General features: G+C 34.5%; 1 protein-coding gene across 3 annotated transcripts in view; it reads left to right on the top strand.

The window, feature by feature from the left end:
* The window catches only part of LOC127877876 (sushi, von Willebrand factor type A, EGF and pentraxin domain-containing protein 1-like), a 70,171-nt gene that overhangs the window by 36,247 nt on the left and 16,054 nt on the right, over nt 1–17,870 (top strand). The window contains exon 1 of one of the 3 annotated variants that reach the window (XM_052424186.1): nt 11,847–12,114. The exons of the other annotated variants lie outside the window; for them this stretch is intronic. Coding sequence (XP_052280146.1) covers nt 12,057–12,114 — 58 coding nt within the window. The 5' untranslated portion in view covers nt 11,847–12,056. Of the gene's footprint in view, nt 1–11,846; nt 12,115–17,870 lie in introns of those variants that run through there. 3 annotated transcript variants of the gene reach the window in all.

The raw sequence follows: 17,870 nt of genomic DNA, 5'->3' as shown, positions 1-17,870 counted from the left end.
GAAGATGACCCCTATTGATTTTCAGGTCACTAGGTCAAAGGTCAAAGTCACGGTGACCTAAATTGTAAAATGGTTTCTGGATGATAACTCAAGAACGCTTATGCCTAGGATCATGAAACTTTATAGGTTCAACGATCATGACTCGCAGATGACCCCTATTGATTTTCAGGTCACTAGGTCAAAGGTCAAGGTCACGGTGACCTGAAATAGTAAAATGGTTTCTGGAAGATAACTCAAGAACGCTTGTGCCTAGGTTCATAAACATTCATAGGTATATTGATCATGACTCGCAGAAAACCCCTATTGATTATCAGGTCACTAGGTCAAAGGTCAAATTCACAGTGCCAAAAAACGTATTCACAAAATGGCTGTCAAGGTCACGGTGACTCAACTTAGAAATATGGTTTACGGATGATAACTCAAGAAGGCTTACGCCTAGGATTATAAAACTAAATGGCTGTCAAGGTCACGGTGACTCAACTTAGAAATATGGTTTACGGATGATAACTCAAGAAGGCTTACGCCTAGGATTATAAAACTTCATACGTACATTGGTCACGACTCGCAGATAAAATAATGATGAAACTTGACCAGGATGTTTGTCTGGACAATATCTAGGTCAAGTTTGACATTTAGTAAAGATTGAATGAACCGACTCCTCTCAGGTGAGCGAACTAGGGTCATCTTAGCCCTCTTGTTTTAAAGATATTTCTTGTTAATATTTAAATTTAAATCAAGAAATGAAAACAAACAGTATAGTGCATATTTTATGTTTACGTCGATTTAATTTTCAAGAGACAAAATGAATATAAACACTTAAGTGCATGTTCGCATGTTTACAGTGTTAAAATATGAAAAGGTTGTATGGAAATACACATAAATAATTTGAAAATCTAAACACGACGGTTTCTATAATCATTTAAACATTGTATTTTATGTCGACTGTCGTGCGTGCCTGTCATAGGTGTGGTTCCAATACGGGCTTTGTACAGGAACCATACAGTTTTCATGTAATCAACAAGGAAATATTTGTTAAAACCGCCAGATGACTGAACACAGACTTCGCGTTGAAAGCACGGTGCTTTGAAATTGACACAGAGTCTATGAAAACTTAGCCTTATAAGAAATAAATAATAATGTCAATAATAATAATGCTAATTCTTGTGATAATTATATTATTATTCATAATGGTGATACTAATAATAGGCAAAATAATAATAAAACAATATTGTCATACCTATATCTTACCGGTAAACTATTGTTCCATCATTACAAATCTTATAATGTTAAAACGCTCAATAATAATAGAAAGTTAAAGCAAATCGGTAGGAGAATGGCGCTTGTTTGCCGCTGTCCCGCTTGGTACGCGGCCTGGTTGTTGGTCAGACAATGGATGGGAATGGGCAATTGCGGCTCCGGATGGGGTCTGTGGGGCTCCTTGGTCGATCTTGGACTATCTGTTGTCACTGGCACCGAGAAGGTGGAGCATTTTGTTGGCGGTTGGGGGTTCGGGATGGGGTCGTGTTTGCAGGCGGGCCGGGTTTGGCCTGGTCGGCGGGGTGCGATTGCGTGGGGCGACGGGCTCTGATCAAAGAAGTTCAAAATTATTTATGTGGCGAATATTCGGAAAGCCGGGGTAAATTTGACCTACTTTGGCTCAAAATTAAATATTTACTACTGAAAGGTCATATGGGGCAAGACGGTACATTGAAATGTATGTCGTGAAGACGAAGAGAGGACCTGTCAATAAACTTAGTGATTTACACATAGTATAGAAAGTTACACTAATCCCTGCAGGGAAATGCAGACTACTCTCTGCATGTTCTTTTTTGCCTAGTTACAATAACGCATTACTGACAAAAATCCACCCACGACCTTCGGGGTCACTGCTGGGTCAGTAAATCGTAAGTAGAAGACCACGACCGTTAATCACGGGCGCCACCTCTTTTGTGCGATGCAATAATAATAGAGCCAATGCTACTTACGATGTGGCGCTAAGGACCGGATGTTTTGAAAATGTACGGATAATTCTTCAGCGTTAGTAGGTTTTATATATATTTTTCCAACATATTTCGCAATATTGTAAAAATCGAACAAAATGAAGTGCGATTCAGCGAAGATTAAGTCATTGACAAATGTACATTAACATACAATCACAACCAATTTGGAAACTTGAGGATCTTTTTAAGTTGTGACATGGAGTTTTTGAAAGCAAGACTATGTACTTTTCCTTGGCAAAACATTGGCTTCTTGCAGATCTAATGTTGTATTTTCCCGAAAGAGATGGAGCCAATGCCAAGCAGGCGGAGCTAAGGGCATGAGGTGGCGCCAATGCACGATATATGAATCATCACTTGTTCCTTTCTATATTTATTTTTCTGTTTTCAACGTAATTACTGAAATCCAAATCTATACAGAACATACATGTATACACATTCTATAATCAAAGTATTGACAGTACTGGTGTGGCGATGCTTTTGAAAAAGATGGATATAAAAGCATCAATTTAAGTTTATCTACATCACCACAATTGTGTGTGTGGGTACGAACATTTTGGGTAAGAAAACAAAATGTGTACGAAAATTTTGGGTACAAAAATTATGCAAAAAAAAATGGGATACGAACAAAAATTTTGTTATGAAAAAAAATGAGTAGGAAAATAAATTTGGGTACGAAAAAACATTTGGGGGTACGGGGAAGTAGTACCCGTGGGGAACTTGACCCATTCAGCGAATCTGGGAGGCGGGTTTCATTCTTGATCAAATAGAACAAGAAATATCTTTAAAAAAAATAGTCGACGTGTATTTTCTGTACCACTTATCTTGAAAAACTTTCTGTTACAGTCAAACATTTGTGGGTAATAACATTACGTTTCAGCAGATATATTCAAAACTTGACATTCTTTTTAATTACAAGATGCTCTTTAATTTCACAAGAATATCATACCAAACTTTATATTTCGTTGTTTCCTTTCCTAAGTTAATGATAATTGTGTACGGATGTGATTTCACATGCCCATGTGTATGGACATATATTTTTTTTGCTCTTTTGATTATTGCTTTTTCTCTTATTTAATAAGCTTAGGCATGTTTGTTCGTTAAGTATGACAATACTTGTATGATGATTCCCGAAAGTAGGTATGAGCACATAGTCGTAAGAGCACTTGAATACGTGAGTTCGCCCATGAACACATGGTAAGGTTAACTAAATCTCCGCGATATGAACTAATATATGTTTAAACCAGCAAACAATATCCAATAAACGAATGAATTATCAAACATAGTATGTTCACTGATGGGGCTCTGTAATTTCTGTTTGAAAGTTTATTAAATAAGCAAAATGAGAAAGCACGCATAAAAGCGAGTTTCATAGATATCGTACGGATATTATGTTGTTTATATACCATATTTGCTATAACGTTTACAAATGGCAGGTTCGAAATAATACGTTTTCTTTACACTCATGATCGTGTTAAACGTTAATTATACATGTTTTATTCGCAATTTATTTAAAAATCACGACAAATGTCAAATACAATACAGAAAATGCATAGTTGTTTCATTGATCTATAAACATATAATGGATTGAATATAACTGATTTAAAATTAATGTTTTTAAACTATTATTAAATCTTTTCCCCAAAATATGCTGTCCTATGTATAGCTGAGATTCCTTTACCTGTATCAATGATAATCAGCGAGGTATGCCGATTAGAAAAATTGAGCTATCTCAATCGGACTGGCTCGGTATTTTACATAGGTCGCCATTGTGAAGAATTTTTTCATGGTATGATAACTTAGACGAGCTGCTTCGCAGCATCGTCAAAACCCCAAGATGTAAGTATCAGAGGCGTCGTAAGCAAATTGACATTGGGGCGGCGAAGGGAGTGGGTGTGGGAGGGTATATGTTTTCAAACTATTATTAAATCTTTTCCCCAAAATATGCTGTCCTATGTATAGCTGAGATTCCTTTACCTGTATCAATGATAATCAGCGAGGTATGCCGATTAGAAAAATTGAGCTATCTCAATCGGACTGGCTCGGTATTTTACATAGGTCGCCATTGTGAAGAATTTTTTCATGGTATGATAACTTAGACGAGCTGCTTCGCAGCATCGTCAAAACCCCAAGATGTAAGTATCAGAGGCGTCGGAAGCAAATTGACATTGGGGCGGCGAAGGGAGTGGGTGTGGGAGGGTATATACCCCTCCCGTTGGTGGGGGTCCGGGGAGCCTCCCTCAGAATTTTTTTCAAATTGTAGCATCAAATGGCGCATTCTGGTGCGTTTTTTAATGCCTGATACCTGCTTATACACGTCTATTGCGGGCATATTCTGAATGACAAAAGTTGTAACAGACAGACAGACGCTGGAGATGTGATCTTTATATTTCGCAGTTTGTACTTTGTAGCAGGCGACACATCAATAGGGATCAGGTGGGTTGAAAGAACGTTCTTCGGGAATTTTTTCCCGAAATTCCGTTTTGGAAATTTGAAATTCGTTGGTTGGATTGGAGAAGACATATTGAAATGACACAAAAAAGTGGTAAAAACATTTATAAGTTTTTAGAATTATCGATTTACTTTAAGTTATTACAATTAATTCAGGTATCTTGAGGTATCTTTAATTTTGTAATAATTAAGGACTATCGGATATCGGCACATTTGTTTCATGTAATACTTTCCTTTTTATTAATAAAAAGAAGCAAAGACTAAGATCATACCGACAATTAAAGATTCCCAGGTTTAATTACTCAAAAAGAAAGTGATTATCGTTATAAAAGAGTCCGATCAATTAAAAACATAATTGACACGTACATTACCGCGGGCGGGTGATGACAATCCACAATACACGTGTCATATCCGCGAAAGCGTGATTACCGTGTTTCTTGGTAAAGATATTTTCAAATATACGGGTATTGAAATGAAAAAAAAAACAATGAAAAAGGTCTTTGCCGAAATTTCATTTTTGCTGAAAATATTGGGGCGGCGGCCGCCGCCCCTGCCGCTCCGGCTCCGACGCCTCTGAACTGTATGTAAATATATCAGTAACAAACTCAATTCAAAAGTCAATAACTGAAAAACATATTGTACCAAATAAATCTAAAGTTTTTTATATTCAATAACTCCAATATCTAAATTCTCAACATTCTCAAACCATTAACGTTCAATTGTGAACCTCACAAAGTCGTGAGATCCTGCACCCTGATACTGTTCTGTGTTAGTCAGTACTTATCTATCTCCCATTTAGTTGAACTACTTCCGAGGACTCACTTTTGTACTTAGGAATAATACAATATTACAAATTTACAATACAAATGAAAGTCAAACTGAGAGAAACGAAATAGAAGTTAGATTGCAAAAAGGGCGATAAACAAGTATTTTTTGACAATACATTGATTATTGCAAATACAACATTTTCACCAAAAAAAAATCTGTATGAAATATGGAGCTGATACTCTAACAGACGGACAGAGGTTAACCCTTTAGCAATACAAGGTCAAATATAAGATATTCATCCTTAGCCGCACTTTCGCTGAAAACATACATGTGTAACATGGACGTATTTTCAAATAATATGGCGCATGAGGTGATAAGCAAAATAAGATGGAGTGCAACAAGCACATACTAAGGCCCTACGTCAATACCTTAGACTATGTCCTTCATGGATCAATTTAAAAATAACAAGAGATTGCAAAGCAATATTGTCCCCTACCGGTGAAACTCCACCATTGTCAGTACTTTTTTTCTGGGTTGCTATAGCAACCAGAATTCTTGACGTAGGAACAAAATTAAATGACGTGCATAATCTCCATATTGCCAACTATCCATGTTCCAAGTTTCATGAAAAAATATTAAGTACTTTTAAAGTTATCGCAGGATCCAGAAAAGTGTGACAGACAGACGGACTGACAGACAGACAGACAGAGCGCAAACCATAAGTCCTCTCCGTTTTCGACTGTAGGAGACAACTAGTTAAAATCAAATAGATAAGTGCGATGACGTCATACACAAGGAATCATAGCTTCATAAATAGGTTAAAATTTATGTATGCTCTTTATTGATTGTAAAAAAAAAATCAATAAAATTTCATGTACAAAAAGACAGAACACTTGTTCATTGTCTCATTGTTAACACTCTTTTTACAGCTTAATTTGGTCCAGCATGAGTGTTGTTTTTTTTTAATATTAACATGGCATTAGTAAAGGATTATTTGGAATATTTATGGAATTTATAGACACGATGAATTTGTAAAAACATATTTCAATAAAGAATCTACAATACATTTTAATAGTGTATGTTTAAAGAATAGCCAAATAGCTTAGTGAAAAGGTCCCTCAGGCAAGGTGACAAATCAATAGCAAATACAAAATCAATTTCCATGTATCATAGGTGATATATATGTGACAATAACACTCTTGAGCACATATGTACATATAAAACATAAAACACAATTCAGTGATTTATATTAAAATTATTTTATAAATAATTGGCCTCACATGAAGAATAATTTAAACAATTTGACAAGAATGCCTATAATAAAACCCAAGCAAAATAGTTCAGGTTCAGCTAATAAATATTTGTAATGGATCACATGTTTGGTATGCCTGGCTTTTGCAATCATAATATTTATTATAAAAGAACAATAAAATAAACATGTATTATAATGGATTATTGAACAACAATCCGAACTTGTCACCCATCTTATTACTGTACATCAAAATTTCCACCAAAGCTTATTTTTAATCTGAATCACAGCTTGCACTTCAAAAACATTGCGCATGGCTAAAGTAATAAGAAAAAAATCAAGAGTTTTTCCTTATTGTAGCCTGTAACAATTCAGACAATGTATGTCCGTGACAAGTCTTTATAATTCTCAGGACTATGTAGTTAACTAACAGTGTGTACTTAATGAGATATGCATTCAGTACATGTAATTAACAAAACATGAACACATAATTTAATAAAAAAAATAATGTGTCACATGCAAAGTTATTTACTAACATAAATTGGACAAATACCATATGTACCAAAATCTAATAATGCAAAGAGATGAACTTGTAGCAGAACAAGATCTATACAGATAAAGCCCATAACAGTTTTTGTCTTTTACATCTAAACAAATGAGTACATATGTTTAGTCTAAACATGTTTTTTATTAAACTTTATTTACTACGCATTGCTTTTTCTAATTAAATGAAAGTGTTCAATTACAATTAAATAATAGTGTTCAATTACAATTTAATAATAGTGTTCAATTACAAATTAATAAGAGTGTTCAATAACTGAAATCTTCCAAATCTTCATTTTTCTTATATTTGAAAGTTCATTTTGCAAATATGATCAAACATAGCCAAAACAAAGTTTGATACAACAAATAGGGTAAAAGAAAACAAACTACTTTTGGGGGCATTAATGGTATTAAAATGTAAGTATAGATTCAGCGAGTATGCTGCACACAATATGATATTACAGGGTTTGTTTAACATTTGGAAATTGCTATCTTTTGTTCACAATCTTTTACAAGATTCTGCGAATGTCACTTATTGTGCTGCATTCTGGGGTTGTCACTTCTATCTCTTCTCCAGCATAGGCAACGATTGTCTGCAGGAAGTAATGAAATACCGGTACTAAATGAGCCTAGCTTTGGGAAACAGGGTTTTATGCATTTCTGCCTTTAGTGATAAGTTTATACCAGTCCACACAGACTATTCAGGGACGACTCCTTCCTCTTTGACTGATTTTTTTACTAGAAGAGATTTCCTTTAAACGAAAAAAATATATAAAAGCAAAGAGTGACATCCCTGGGGGTATTGCATGCAACCGTTAACCTGAATATAAATTACAATATGCTTTGTTTTAAAGTCATCCATCTTTAAAATGCGCCTCATATTCTGTAGTAGTATTTTATGTATTTCAGTCACCGAAATTTGACCAAGCAAGCATAATCTGAATTTTGATACTATTACAAGTACCTAAGACCGCGATAATATTTTAAACCCGTAAATAAGAAACAGCGAATATGAGCCAGCAAGGTTCAAACTATTACATTGCATTGCTTGTTATCCTTTGATAATTTCGACCACTGAACTGTATTCTTAAAAAATTATTTATATTTCCAAAGAATGAATAATTCCATACCGTTTTCCGGTTAATTTTGACAGGACTTACGGCCATTGACGTGATTAGTTCATCAGGTTTTGCGTATCATTTCATAACACGGTGATCGAACTTTGGTTTAAACATCAACATGACCATCGGAGTTTTTCTCCATCACAGCATTTACATGTTACGGCAACCAGCCGCAGGCGTTACAAAGCTGGAAACCAAACATGAAAAGTTTATACCATGAGCCGATTTCAGGGAAAACTGGGCTTAATGCATGTTCATGGTGTGTCCTCCCATATTAGCCTGGGCATTCTGACGACGACTATTGTTTTGTTTAAATAAAGTCTCCACTTAGAGAAATCTAGTTTAGGCGGAAAGAGTTTCTGCAAGAGATTGAACTAAACAGGATGATCTTGGTGACACTTTACGCATATATGCATTAAGTCCAATTTTCCCAGAACAAGGCTCACTGTATTTTTGAAATCTGGTATTGACTATAAAAGCTTGCCAATTTTAAAATGACACCCTAATGCATAAATATTATATAAGTACAATTATGATAAGTACACAAGGTCCCAACAGTAATTGAAAGATTCAAGAATATCACTCTAATTCAATTCATGAAACAAATGCAGAAACAAAACAACACCCGCACGAACAAAGTGAATGTAAATACAGGTCTCAATTCAAGTGAGTAATTTATTGCTAAGAGAGTTCATAAGTATCAGGTAATGTTGGCCAGCTATACTTGCATGCTGTTGGCGAAATTTAAGTTTTTACTAAACTGCAGGATTTTGTATAGAGAGAAGTCAACGTTAATCTTGCAGCATTTTTGTACTCAAACACATTTAATTGAAATAAAGTAGCTGAAAAGCGGTTCTTTATTTTTTTTCAATTCTTTTGTTTTGATCCCGATCGGTGACATAGCAGCTTTAACATAAAGATAGAGGTAAGAAAATGTGGTTCATTCTTTTGAATTTTACACATATAAATTCATGTATTAGGGTTACATGGATACAAAATTTAATTCCTGACCAGCTTTTGGTAGAGGATTAATTTCCAATCGTCCAAAATCACAAACAATGCAATGTCAATGCTTTAAAAGGCGACTTGTCACCAAATTGTAAACACGATTACTAACTGTACAAAATACCTCTTTTTCTAATATTAATTATATCAAACAAATAATTTAGATATAATAGCAAAATACAAACAAAATATTTGTTTGCCTATTTGCGGGTTCATCTGCATTAAAGGGGACACCTTTTACTGTGGCAGCTGTTTTTATTTGGATGTCTGAAACAGATATGGTGACATGCTCAACATGCTTGTAAGTACGTATACAGTAGGTGGTTGTTTACTATAAAAAGCAATCAGATATAAATGCAGTCTTTAGAAGTATTATTGTTATATAAAAGGTAAATATTTTATTAAAACCAACTACATTTATGACCATTTATAGTAAGCTTTGTACGTACATGTATATAATATATTTCACAGTAAATGTTCAAGATTTACCGGTAATAAACCTTTATAAAACACATGCAATTTTATTTTGTTAATGTTGTTATGATATATTGTTAATGTGATTGAGATTACAAACTTTGGGTTTAAAGAGGAACTGAAGAACTTAGTTGCAGAGCCATGCACCCTGCAAATTTATCTGCTCGCTCTAAGTTTGTTATAACGAAAAAAATACACACTGTTTTAGATGATAAGCAGCAATGACCTTTTTAGTGAAAACACTCTTTGATTAAAAAAAGAGTAAATTTTAGACATTTTGATGAGCACAAATTATCTGTTTCTATTAATAATAAAACATATTTGTAAAGATACAAACATACAGAACTTTAATTAAACTAGTTACAAACAAAAGAGAATGTGGACGTATTTTCCTAAACATATAACATTTTACGTTGAGTTACCGAAAAATCTACTGAATGAGTGACTCCAATATATGCCCTCTCAAAAAGGTTTGGTGTAAAGCAATATTCCAACTCAACAAGCAGTACTTGTAACTTCTTTACAGTGGATGTTCCCAATGAGCTGCCTTCCTCTGATATGGTGTCAATCGCACGGCGGTGTTTGTACTTGCTTCAGTTAAATTCACACATTTATTACTTCATATATAAGAAACACTGTTAATATGTGTGCAAAATGTGTGTTTACAATAAATGTGTTATTTAAAATTGCATTTAAGAAGACAATTAAAATAAAAAATACTCAAACTCAAATATCGCAAAAACAGCAAATTAAAAAAATTAAAACAAATTAAAATAGTTATATATACATACAACATTATATTATCAGGATGTATTTACTAGTTTAAAAGAGCATACATCACTAGTATAATTATTCAAAAGACAGCTATTAACATTTCGGGAATTCCTTCACAAGAATAACACAGCTCAGGGAAGGTAAAATAATAAAATTAGGTTTTCATGTGTAGACGATTTGGCATATGATATTAAGACTTCATCAATCGCCAAAAACCAAAGACCAGGATGTAAACGCAAGCCCTGTTATACAGTGTGGGTCATGAGATTGTGACGTACAGTTTTCATAAATATATGCAAGCCCTGACAAACAGTGTTGGCTAGTAATTAAGACATATATTCCCAATATGTATACAGTGTATACAATTTTCGGAACTATTTTCAAACACATCCACAATATAATTAGAAGAAATGTTCTGACCATGTTTCATGAAGATTGGACAATGAATGTGACTTAAATTATTACAATTTTTTAACTATAGCCATATAAGGAAAAATGTCAAGCCCCCTGGAGGATATGTTTGCAACCAACTGGAAATATTTTTAAAACTTGTCCACGATATAATTGGGACAAATTTACTAACCAAGTTTTCACGAAGACCGGACAAAAATATGGCATATATAGTGTTAACGAAGTGTTTCTATAGCCATATTAGGAACAATGCACCGCCCCCTGGTGACCATGTTTTTCAAGCAACCGGAACCATTTTCGAACTCATCCAAGATATAATTAGGTCAAACCTTCTGACCAACTTTTTTTGAAGATCGGACACTAGATTCGGTCTCTAGAGTGTTAACAAGGTTTTACTAAAGCCATATAAAGCCATTTAAGAAAATAACCGGCGCCTGGCGGCAATGTTGTTCAAGCATTCGGAACCATTTTCGAACTCGTCCAAGATATCATGGGGACAAATCTTCTGACCAAATTTCATGAAGATCGGACAATAAATGTGGCCTCTAGATTGGTAACAAGAGCTAACTATAGTCATAAAACCCAACTGTCTTTCCACAATGTATAAACTTTGAGACTTGCAGAAACACAAACACAAAACTCACTCTCACAGTAGAAAATTATTGTATCCGACATCAAAAAAGCACACATGTTGGAACTAAATGTGGTCGATTTAAGATTCACTGACACCCAAACAACTAGCAACCGCGTATTCCAAGTCACTAATAGTTATATCCGATACAAAAAAATGCCCTATTTATATTTCAAGACAGTCCTTATTATTACTTTGCAAACAGCATTACATGGTCAGAGCATTGTTGTCTGGTTAAGCGTGTTACCTTATTTATGCTGTAATCACGCCAAACTGTGATACCGTATGTCTGGGCCTTATTAATTAATCTGTGACCAGACAATCAAAGCATGCCGGCATAATTATTTTTGTCAATTCACACGTTTTCAAAACATAACTAACACATTATTCTATTGGGGTGAATTGTCTGGCTCCGTCTGGCTCCCGTAAAGACGCAGGTGCGCGTGACGTCACGCGTCAAATGCCAAGAAAACTGATCAAATTGAAAGATATGTTTCAGTGTTTCGTAAAAAATATAGATACAAGGAATGTAAACTTCTGATTTTCTAATAAATGAATCCAATCAATGTTTAAATCGGGATCCCATTGAACCTAGGTCCGAATTACTAGTTGTTGCCAGTTTCGATTAACGGATGTCGACAAAATCAACAAAAATGGACTTAATGGTCGCTTTTGCTTTTCATTGTGCTTGTGAGTATCTAAAATGTGTATTCATATTGAATATTAACATTAAAATTAACAATATTTTTTTGGCGCAAATTCTGGTATTTGTGCGTAGAGACCTTTCAAATATTCCACATTAGTAACAGTTTCCTAACCCAGCTTTTTCGCCCAAAGTTATTTCGTATCTGGTCGGTTCGCGCCCAGTAGTCATATTCACAGGAGGGAATCCCATATTATTATATATATATATATATATGCTATAATATTTTTTATTATAGCATATATATATATAAATATACATATATATAATACGTGATTCCCACCTGTGATCATTTTGAATACAGTATTAATTTATTATCCGCCCGCCATAGGCGGAGGGATATTGTTTTGGTGTTGTCTGTCTTTCCGCCCGTCTTTCCATCCGTCCAGAGCCATATATTGGAAGTGCTTTGGGGGATTTCATTAAAACTTGGTATGAGAATGTACATGTATATGAATAAAAGGATGATGCACGCCAAATGGCATTGTACACCATCTGTTATAGCTAAAGAAACTTCAGCGTACAGTTTATATAGTATTGACATACCTGTACGCTGAAGCCAACCCCATATCAAAAGTCAACCAGAGCTGTAACATATTTATGTCACGCTATAAATCAAACAAAGCTAATTTTCTTGGATACATTTCTATGTATATTGGTGAATGAATATAAATTACTGCATCGGGGAATATTTTAAGGTTCGAATGTTTCAAATGCATCTTACAATAGATGAAAATAACTCTCATCGGTCTGAAATTCACAATTTTGTCACTTTGTCACGTGACGTCCTTCATTTGGATACTTTCGGATCGACCTTGACATATTTTGCTTAAATTGTAAACATTACTTTCCTTTTCTGAAATCTATTATTTGAGATTAACACCTTACTATTGGTGGATTATAAGACTGATTTCAGTGTGAATCAGGTAGTTTTTAATACTATTTACCTTGAGTTTGTATTTACACTACAATTTGTTTACAAAACAAGTCAGAATAATCTAAAATACTGGGAAATGTCATTCTGAATTTGAAAACACTTGAGCACATGGTATGTTACTAAAAATAGAAATAACATCATATGACCGTGAAATCTCGGGAGATTCGCATGTCAAGAATGTCTGTCACATCGCTGTTTTTCTCGATATGTAAGAGCAGAATAGATAAATTTTAAATGTTGAATATAGTATTTTGTGAAAGAATATATCAGTTAAATGTGAAAAATCTCAATCTTTCCATCAAGTGGTTGATTTGGGCCAATAACTGCATTTAAAAGCTGTTTTGGACCGGTCTTTGTTAACTGTCAACTTTTCGGGAATTTCTGGTTGACTTTCCTAATGGGGTTGGCCCATAACTATAAAGTCGCGCCTGTCAAAAATCATAAAAAGCGACATTTAAAGTTATGGTAGCCAAAACTACATCTGTTAATAACAGAGTTATGGCCCTTTGTATCTTGAAAAAAAATGCTTTTTTGAGTGTCAAATATAATACTTTTTTGTCCAGAAGCATATTGGCAGGGGATGTCAATTCAACAAATTTACTTGTAAACTCCAAATTCATAACATGTTTGTGTTTTTATTAAATTAATATTTATAATATTTAAATAATTTTATTTGTGCAAATTCTGATATTTTAATTTCTGCATTGAGACCTTCTGAATTTTCCACAAGGTTGGCATATTGACGGGTCAATTGAGCATTGACCGGGCCAGCGGTCAATACCTGGTTAAAACCGGTCAATACTGGTCATTACTGGTCAATACTGGTCGATTGAAAATTGTAGCATTTCAACATGACAAAGGAAGAATTTAAGCTATTCTATTTTAAATCAATCATTATTCTGTAATTGATAAACTTTTTTGAGTTATCTATTTAAAAATAAAATCTTTAAAGCTGTAAAAAATACGTCTTAATTATTTATGGAAACGGTCTCAAATACAAAAGAACGAAGGCAATACCTTTATCTCAGTGTATCACAACTGTTACTGAAAGTATTATTACTATTGTAGTTACCATAGTATTTCACTGATCTATTGATATATCTATTTGATAAGCTGATGGACAAACAGAACTCTTGTGGTTTCTAGGGTCATAAATGATCTGGCCCCTAAGCCTTAATTGGTAATAAAATGCATGCACTGGTATGTCTCTGATAGTGACAATGAAGCAAATCTGCCCTTAGGCTATATCATTTCACTCAAACGAAATGAGATAACTTGCTATTAATGTTATTAATTTAATAGTTACTTCTAACTTGTCTCCTTTCTATATTAAAAGGGTTTTCATATTTTAAAGTTTAATTGGTCTTCAAATGAATAAGCAATCAAAGTTCTTGATTTTGGCAACAAATAATGTTTACCAATTGTGGGTCTACTCTAGACTCTTCTTTTCAATTATTTCTTTCTTTTAATAATTATTTCTTATTATGTTATTTTTTATATCAATGGAAAATAAAATATTTTTTCACTATTTTGTTTAAAAAGTACTTCAAGAAATCCAGGCAAGAATACATGACAAGTAAGGGTTGTGTCAAAGGTACCATTATCAGTTTTGGGTGCCCTAACCTGTATAGGTGAAAAGACTGTGAAAGACTGTGGAGACAGTGGGGCATCAGGAACAACTAATACACAGTAATTGACAGGTTCTTGTTGAATCAAGCACAGAATTTTCTGAGCATTCATAATTCGTTAGAATTGAAAAAAAATTAAATCGACCAGAAAAATCCAATTGACCAACTTGCCTCATTTGCAAAATTTTGAGAGATTGGCCTACAAATTGCATGAACAGGTATAAAATAGTGGGTATTAATAGCTTAAGACATTATTGGCAACATGTCTGTTTAATTTATATTATCAATATTGTTTAATTAAGCATGGAATATTAATCAAAATTGGGGGTAAAGTTCAATCGACCAGTAATGACCACTTTGGGAGTATTGACCGGGGCGGTTTTAACCGGTAACAGTGTTTTTTTTTCAGTTTTTGGGGAAGGGGGTCGGGTCCCTTGAGAGGGGAAAATTCGCGCGTAAATGGGGAAAAGGGGGACATTTCTATGCTTAGCTAGTAACAGTACAAAATAAAGTTTTAACACTATAATTTACCATACAGAGGGAGAAAATCATAATTCAAACTCTTTTATTCATTAACATGTTATGTTCATGTTCAAAGTTCAACATTTCTGGGCTTTTCAGCGAATTTATCAATTATTCTGGTGACCTCCTCTTCACCAAGTCTCTCCGTGTGCAGACAAAGTCTGATCAGGGACTTCAGTGTAGCTTTCCCAAGCCTTTTTCTCTGTGGCGTGCAAAGCAGGTTGGGCAAACTAAACAGTCTTTCAACACTCTCTTGACCGGACGTTTCTGGCGTTTCACTGCCGGCATTTGAAGAAGACTGACTTTTAAGTTGTACTTGTTTGAAAAGAACAGCACTGAACATTAACCTAAAAACCAACTTGCCCTCCTGGGCAAGTACTTAGAAAATCTACTTGTCCTGAATGTTAAGCCATTTGCCCAAACATGAAATATCACATTAACTGTAAACCTCATATTTTTTAATAAAGATCAAAATGATACACCAAATAAACTTTTTTTTATTTTTGCATATTTAACAATATGATTACAGCAATTAAAGTCTAATTTAAGTCTTTATTTAATGCTCTTTGTTACTTTTTGCACTTGCCTAGGCGGACAACTAGATTATAAAATAACTTGCCCGTACTCAAATTTTACTTGTCAGGGGCAATAGGACAACTGTTAATGTTGAGCCCTGAAGAATATCAATTTATTTTTAAGTTAAAACAGATTTGTCAATTTTTTTACGATAGCTTTTGTTGTTGTGCGACATGTTGGAATACGTATGGTTTGCGGTATATGTCGTAAAGCGAAAGTCGTGATAGTGAACTACATTGTACATACGGTTTGCGGTAAAGGCTAAAATAAAGTAAACACCCGGACGCAGTTCAGGAAAATTGTAGTAAATTCGTAACGAAAGACGTATTCAAATGCGGTATTGATTAAAATTGAATAACACTTCCGAGAGGGGAATTTTAAAAATATTTGGGGGGAAAATATATACTCTGAAGATGGGGGAATGGGGCCGAATAACGCCGAATATTTCATCAAAAAAAAACACTGGGTAAAAACCGCTGGTTAAAACCGGGGGCGGTCGATTGGTGCCAACCATGATTTTCCACATTTGAAATAGTTTCCTACCACAGCTTTTTTCCTAAAGTTATTTCGTATATCATAATTAAACATGTTTGTGTGTGATTTTCAATATAAGTATTTTGTGTAACTTTGTCAATTTGTGAACTACCTGACCATAACAATTTTGTTTCTTGGAGTTTCAAGTGAGCTTGTTTTATAAGTATCCCTTATTCTCATAGCACAGGGCCCTCAATCTATCAAATCTGCCGCCGAATTTCGGCGGCAGTCCCCCACCTGAAAAGTATACTTTTTTCCACTTTGGGGGGGGGGGGGGGGGGAAATTCCCCCTAAAAAAATATTTTTTTATTTTTTTTTTAGAAAGATGTGTCTCATGATTATTATATCTCAATGCTATTTCAATTTAATATTTTTAAACATACTTATGAAAATGCAATGAATATAGTGCAAACATGTACAAATTTAATAATGAGAGAGTAAGTAAAAAAATCCCCCAAAAAGGGAAACGCCGCGAAAATTCCCCCTCCTAAGGGCTGCGACCCCTTCCCCCAAAGTAATGTGAGGGCGTAGTAGTATCAGCCCTCCTCACTGACACTGTATCATGCCCTTGAAAACCCCTTAAAAAGTGCTGGACAGTAAATGTTTTTATGCCCCTGGATCGAAAGATCTGGGCCATATTGTTTTTGGCCTGTCTGTCTGTCATTCATTCTTTCATTGTGTTTGTCCCAAAACTTTAACCTTGGTTACAGTTTTGCAATAACTTTTGCATTATTGAAGATAGCAACTTGATATTTGGCATGCATGTGTATCTCATGGAGCTGCACATTTTGGGTGGTGAAAGGTCAAGGTCATCCTTCAAGGTCAAAGGTCAAATATATGGCTTCAAAGCGGCACAAAAAGGGGCATTCTGTTTCTGACAAACACATCACTTGTTCCATTTTTTAACAGTTTTAATTTATTTGCTGTTTATTAACCCATTTAAGCCTAGTGGACTATCCCATCCTTCAAATTAGATAAATTAATTTCCAAAATAAGGGATGTCTAGTATATTAATTTCTATATTTAGAATATTTCTTACAGAAATTCCTGTAAGCAAACAGCGCAGACCCTGATGAGACGCCGCATCATGCAGCGTCTCATCTGGGTCTACGCTGTTTGCCAAGGCTTTTTTCTAGACGCTAGGCATAGATGGGTTGAGGACTTTTACAAGGAACTTTCTCATGAGTTCTGCTTTTCATTTGAAAGTAGGTAATGTTTATTCCAGGCCAATATTATGATTAGCATGTCTATACATGGTAGCTTTCGGCCCTCTAAATGAATACATAAGAATTTTGCAAGTGAACAAATACAAAGACATGCTTGTGTTATTTGTCAATCAATAGTCAAATGTGTATTCTTGGACATAACGACGAAAACTGCATTTAAATTTGCAATTTTTTTACTAAATACTTGCTAGACCTAGAAACTATTAATAAAAAAGAGCATGCGCATAGTAACAAACCTTAGCAACCAATCAGAAGAGCCGATACTATGATAAGCGGTGTATATGATAATGATTACTACATGGGGCTTAGTCTTGTCTGTA

Source organism: Dreissena polymorpha, chromosome 4 (assembly GCF_020536995.1).
Source record: "Dreissena polymorpha isolate Duluth1 chromosome 4, UMN_Dpol_1.0, whole genome shotgun sequence".
Taxonomy (NCBI): domain Eukaryota; kingdom Metazoa; phylum Mollusca; class Bivalvia; order Myida; family Dreissenidae; genus Dreissena; species Dreissena polymorpha.
This window is presented reverse-complemented; position numbering and strand designations above follow the sequence as displayed.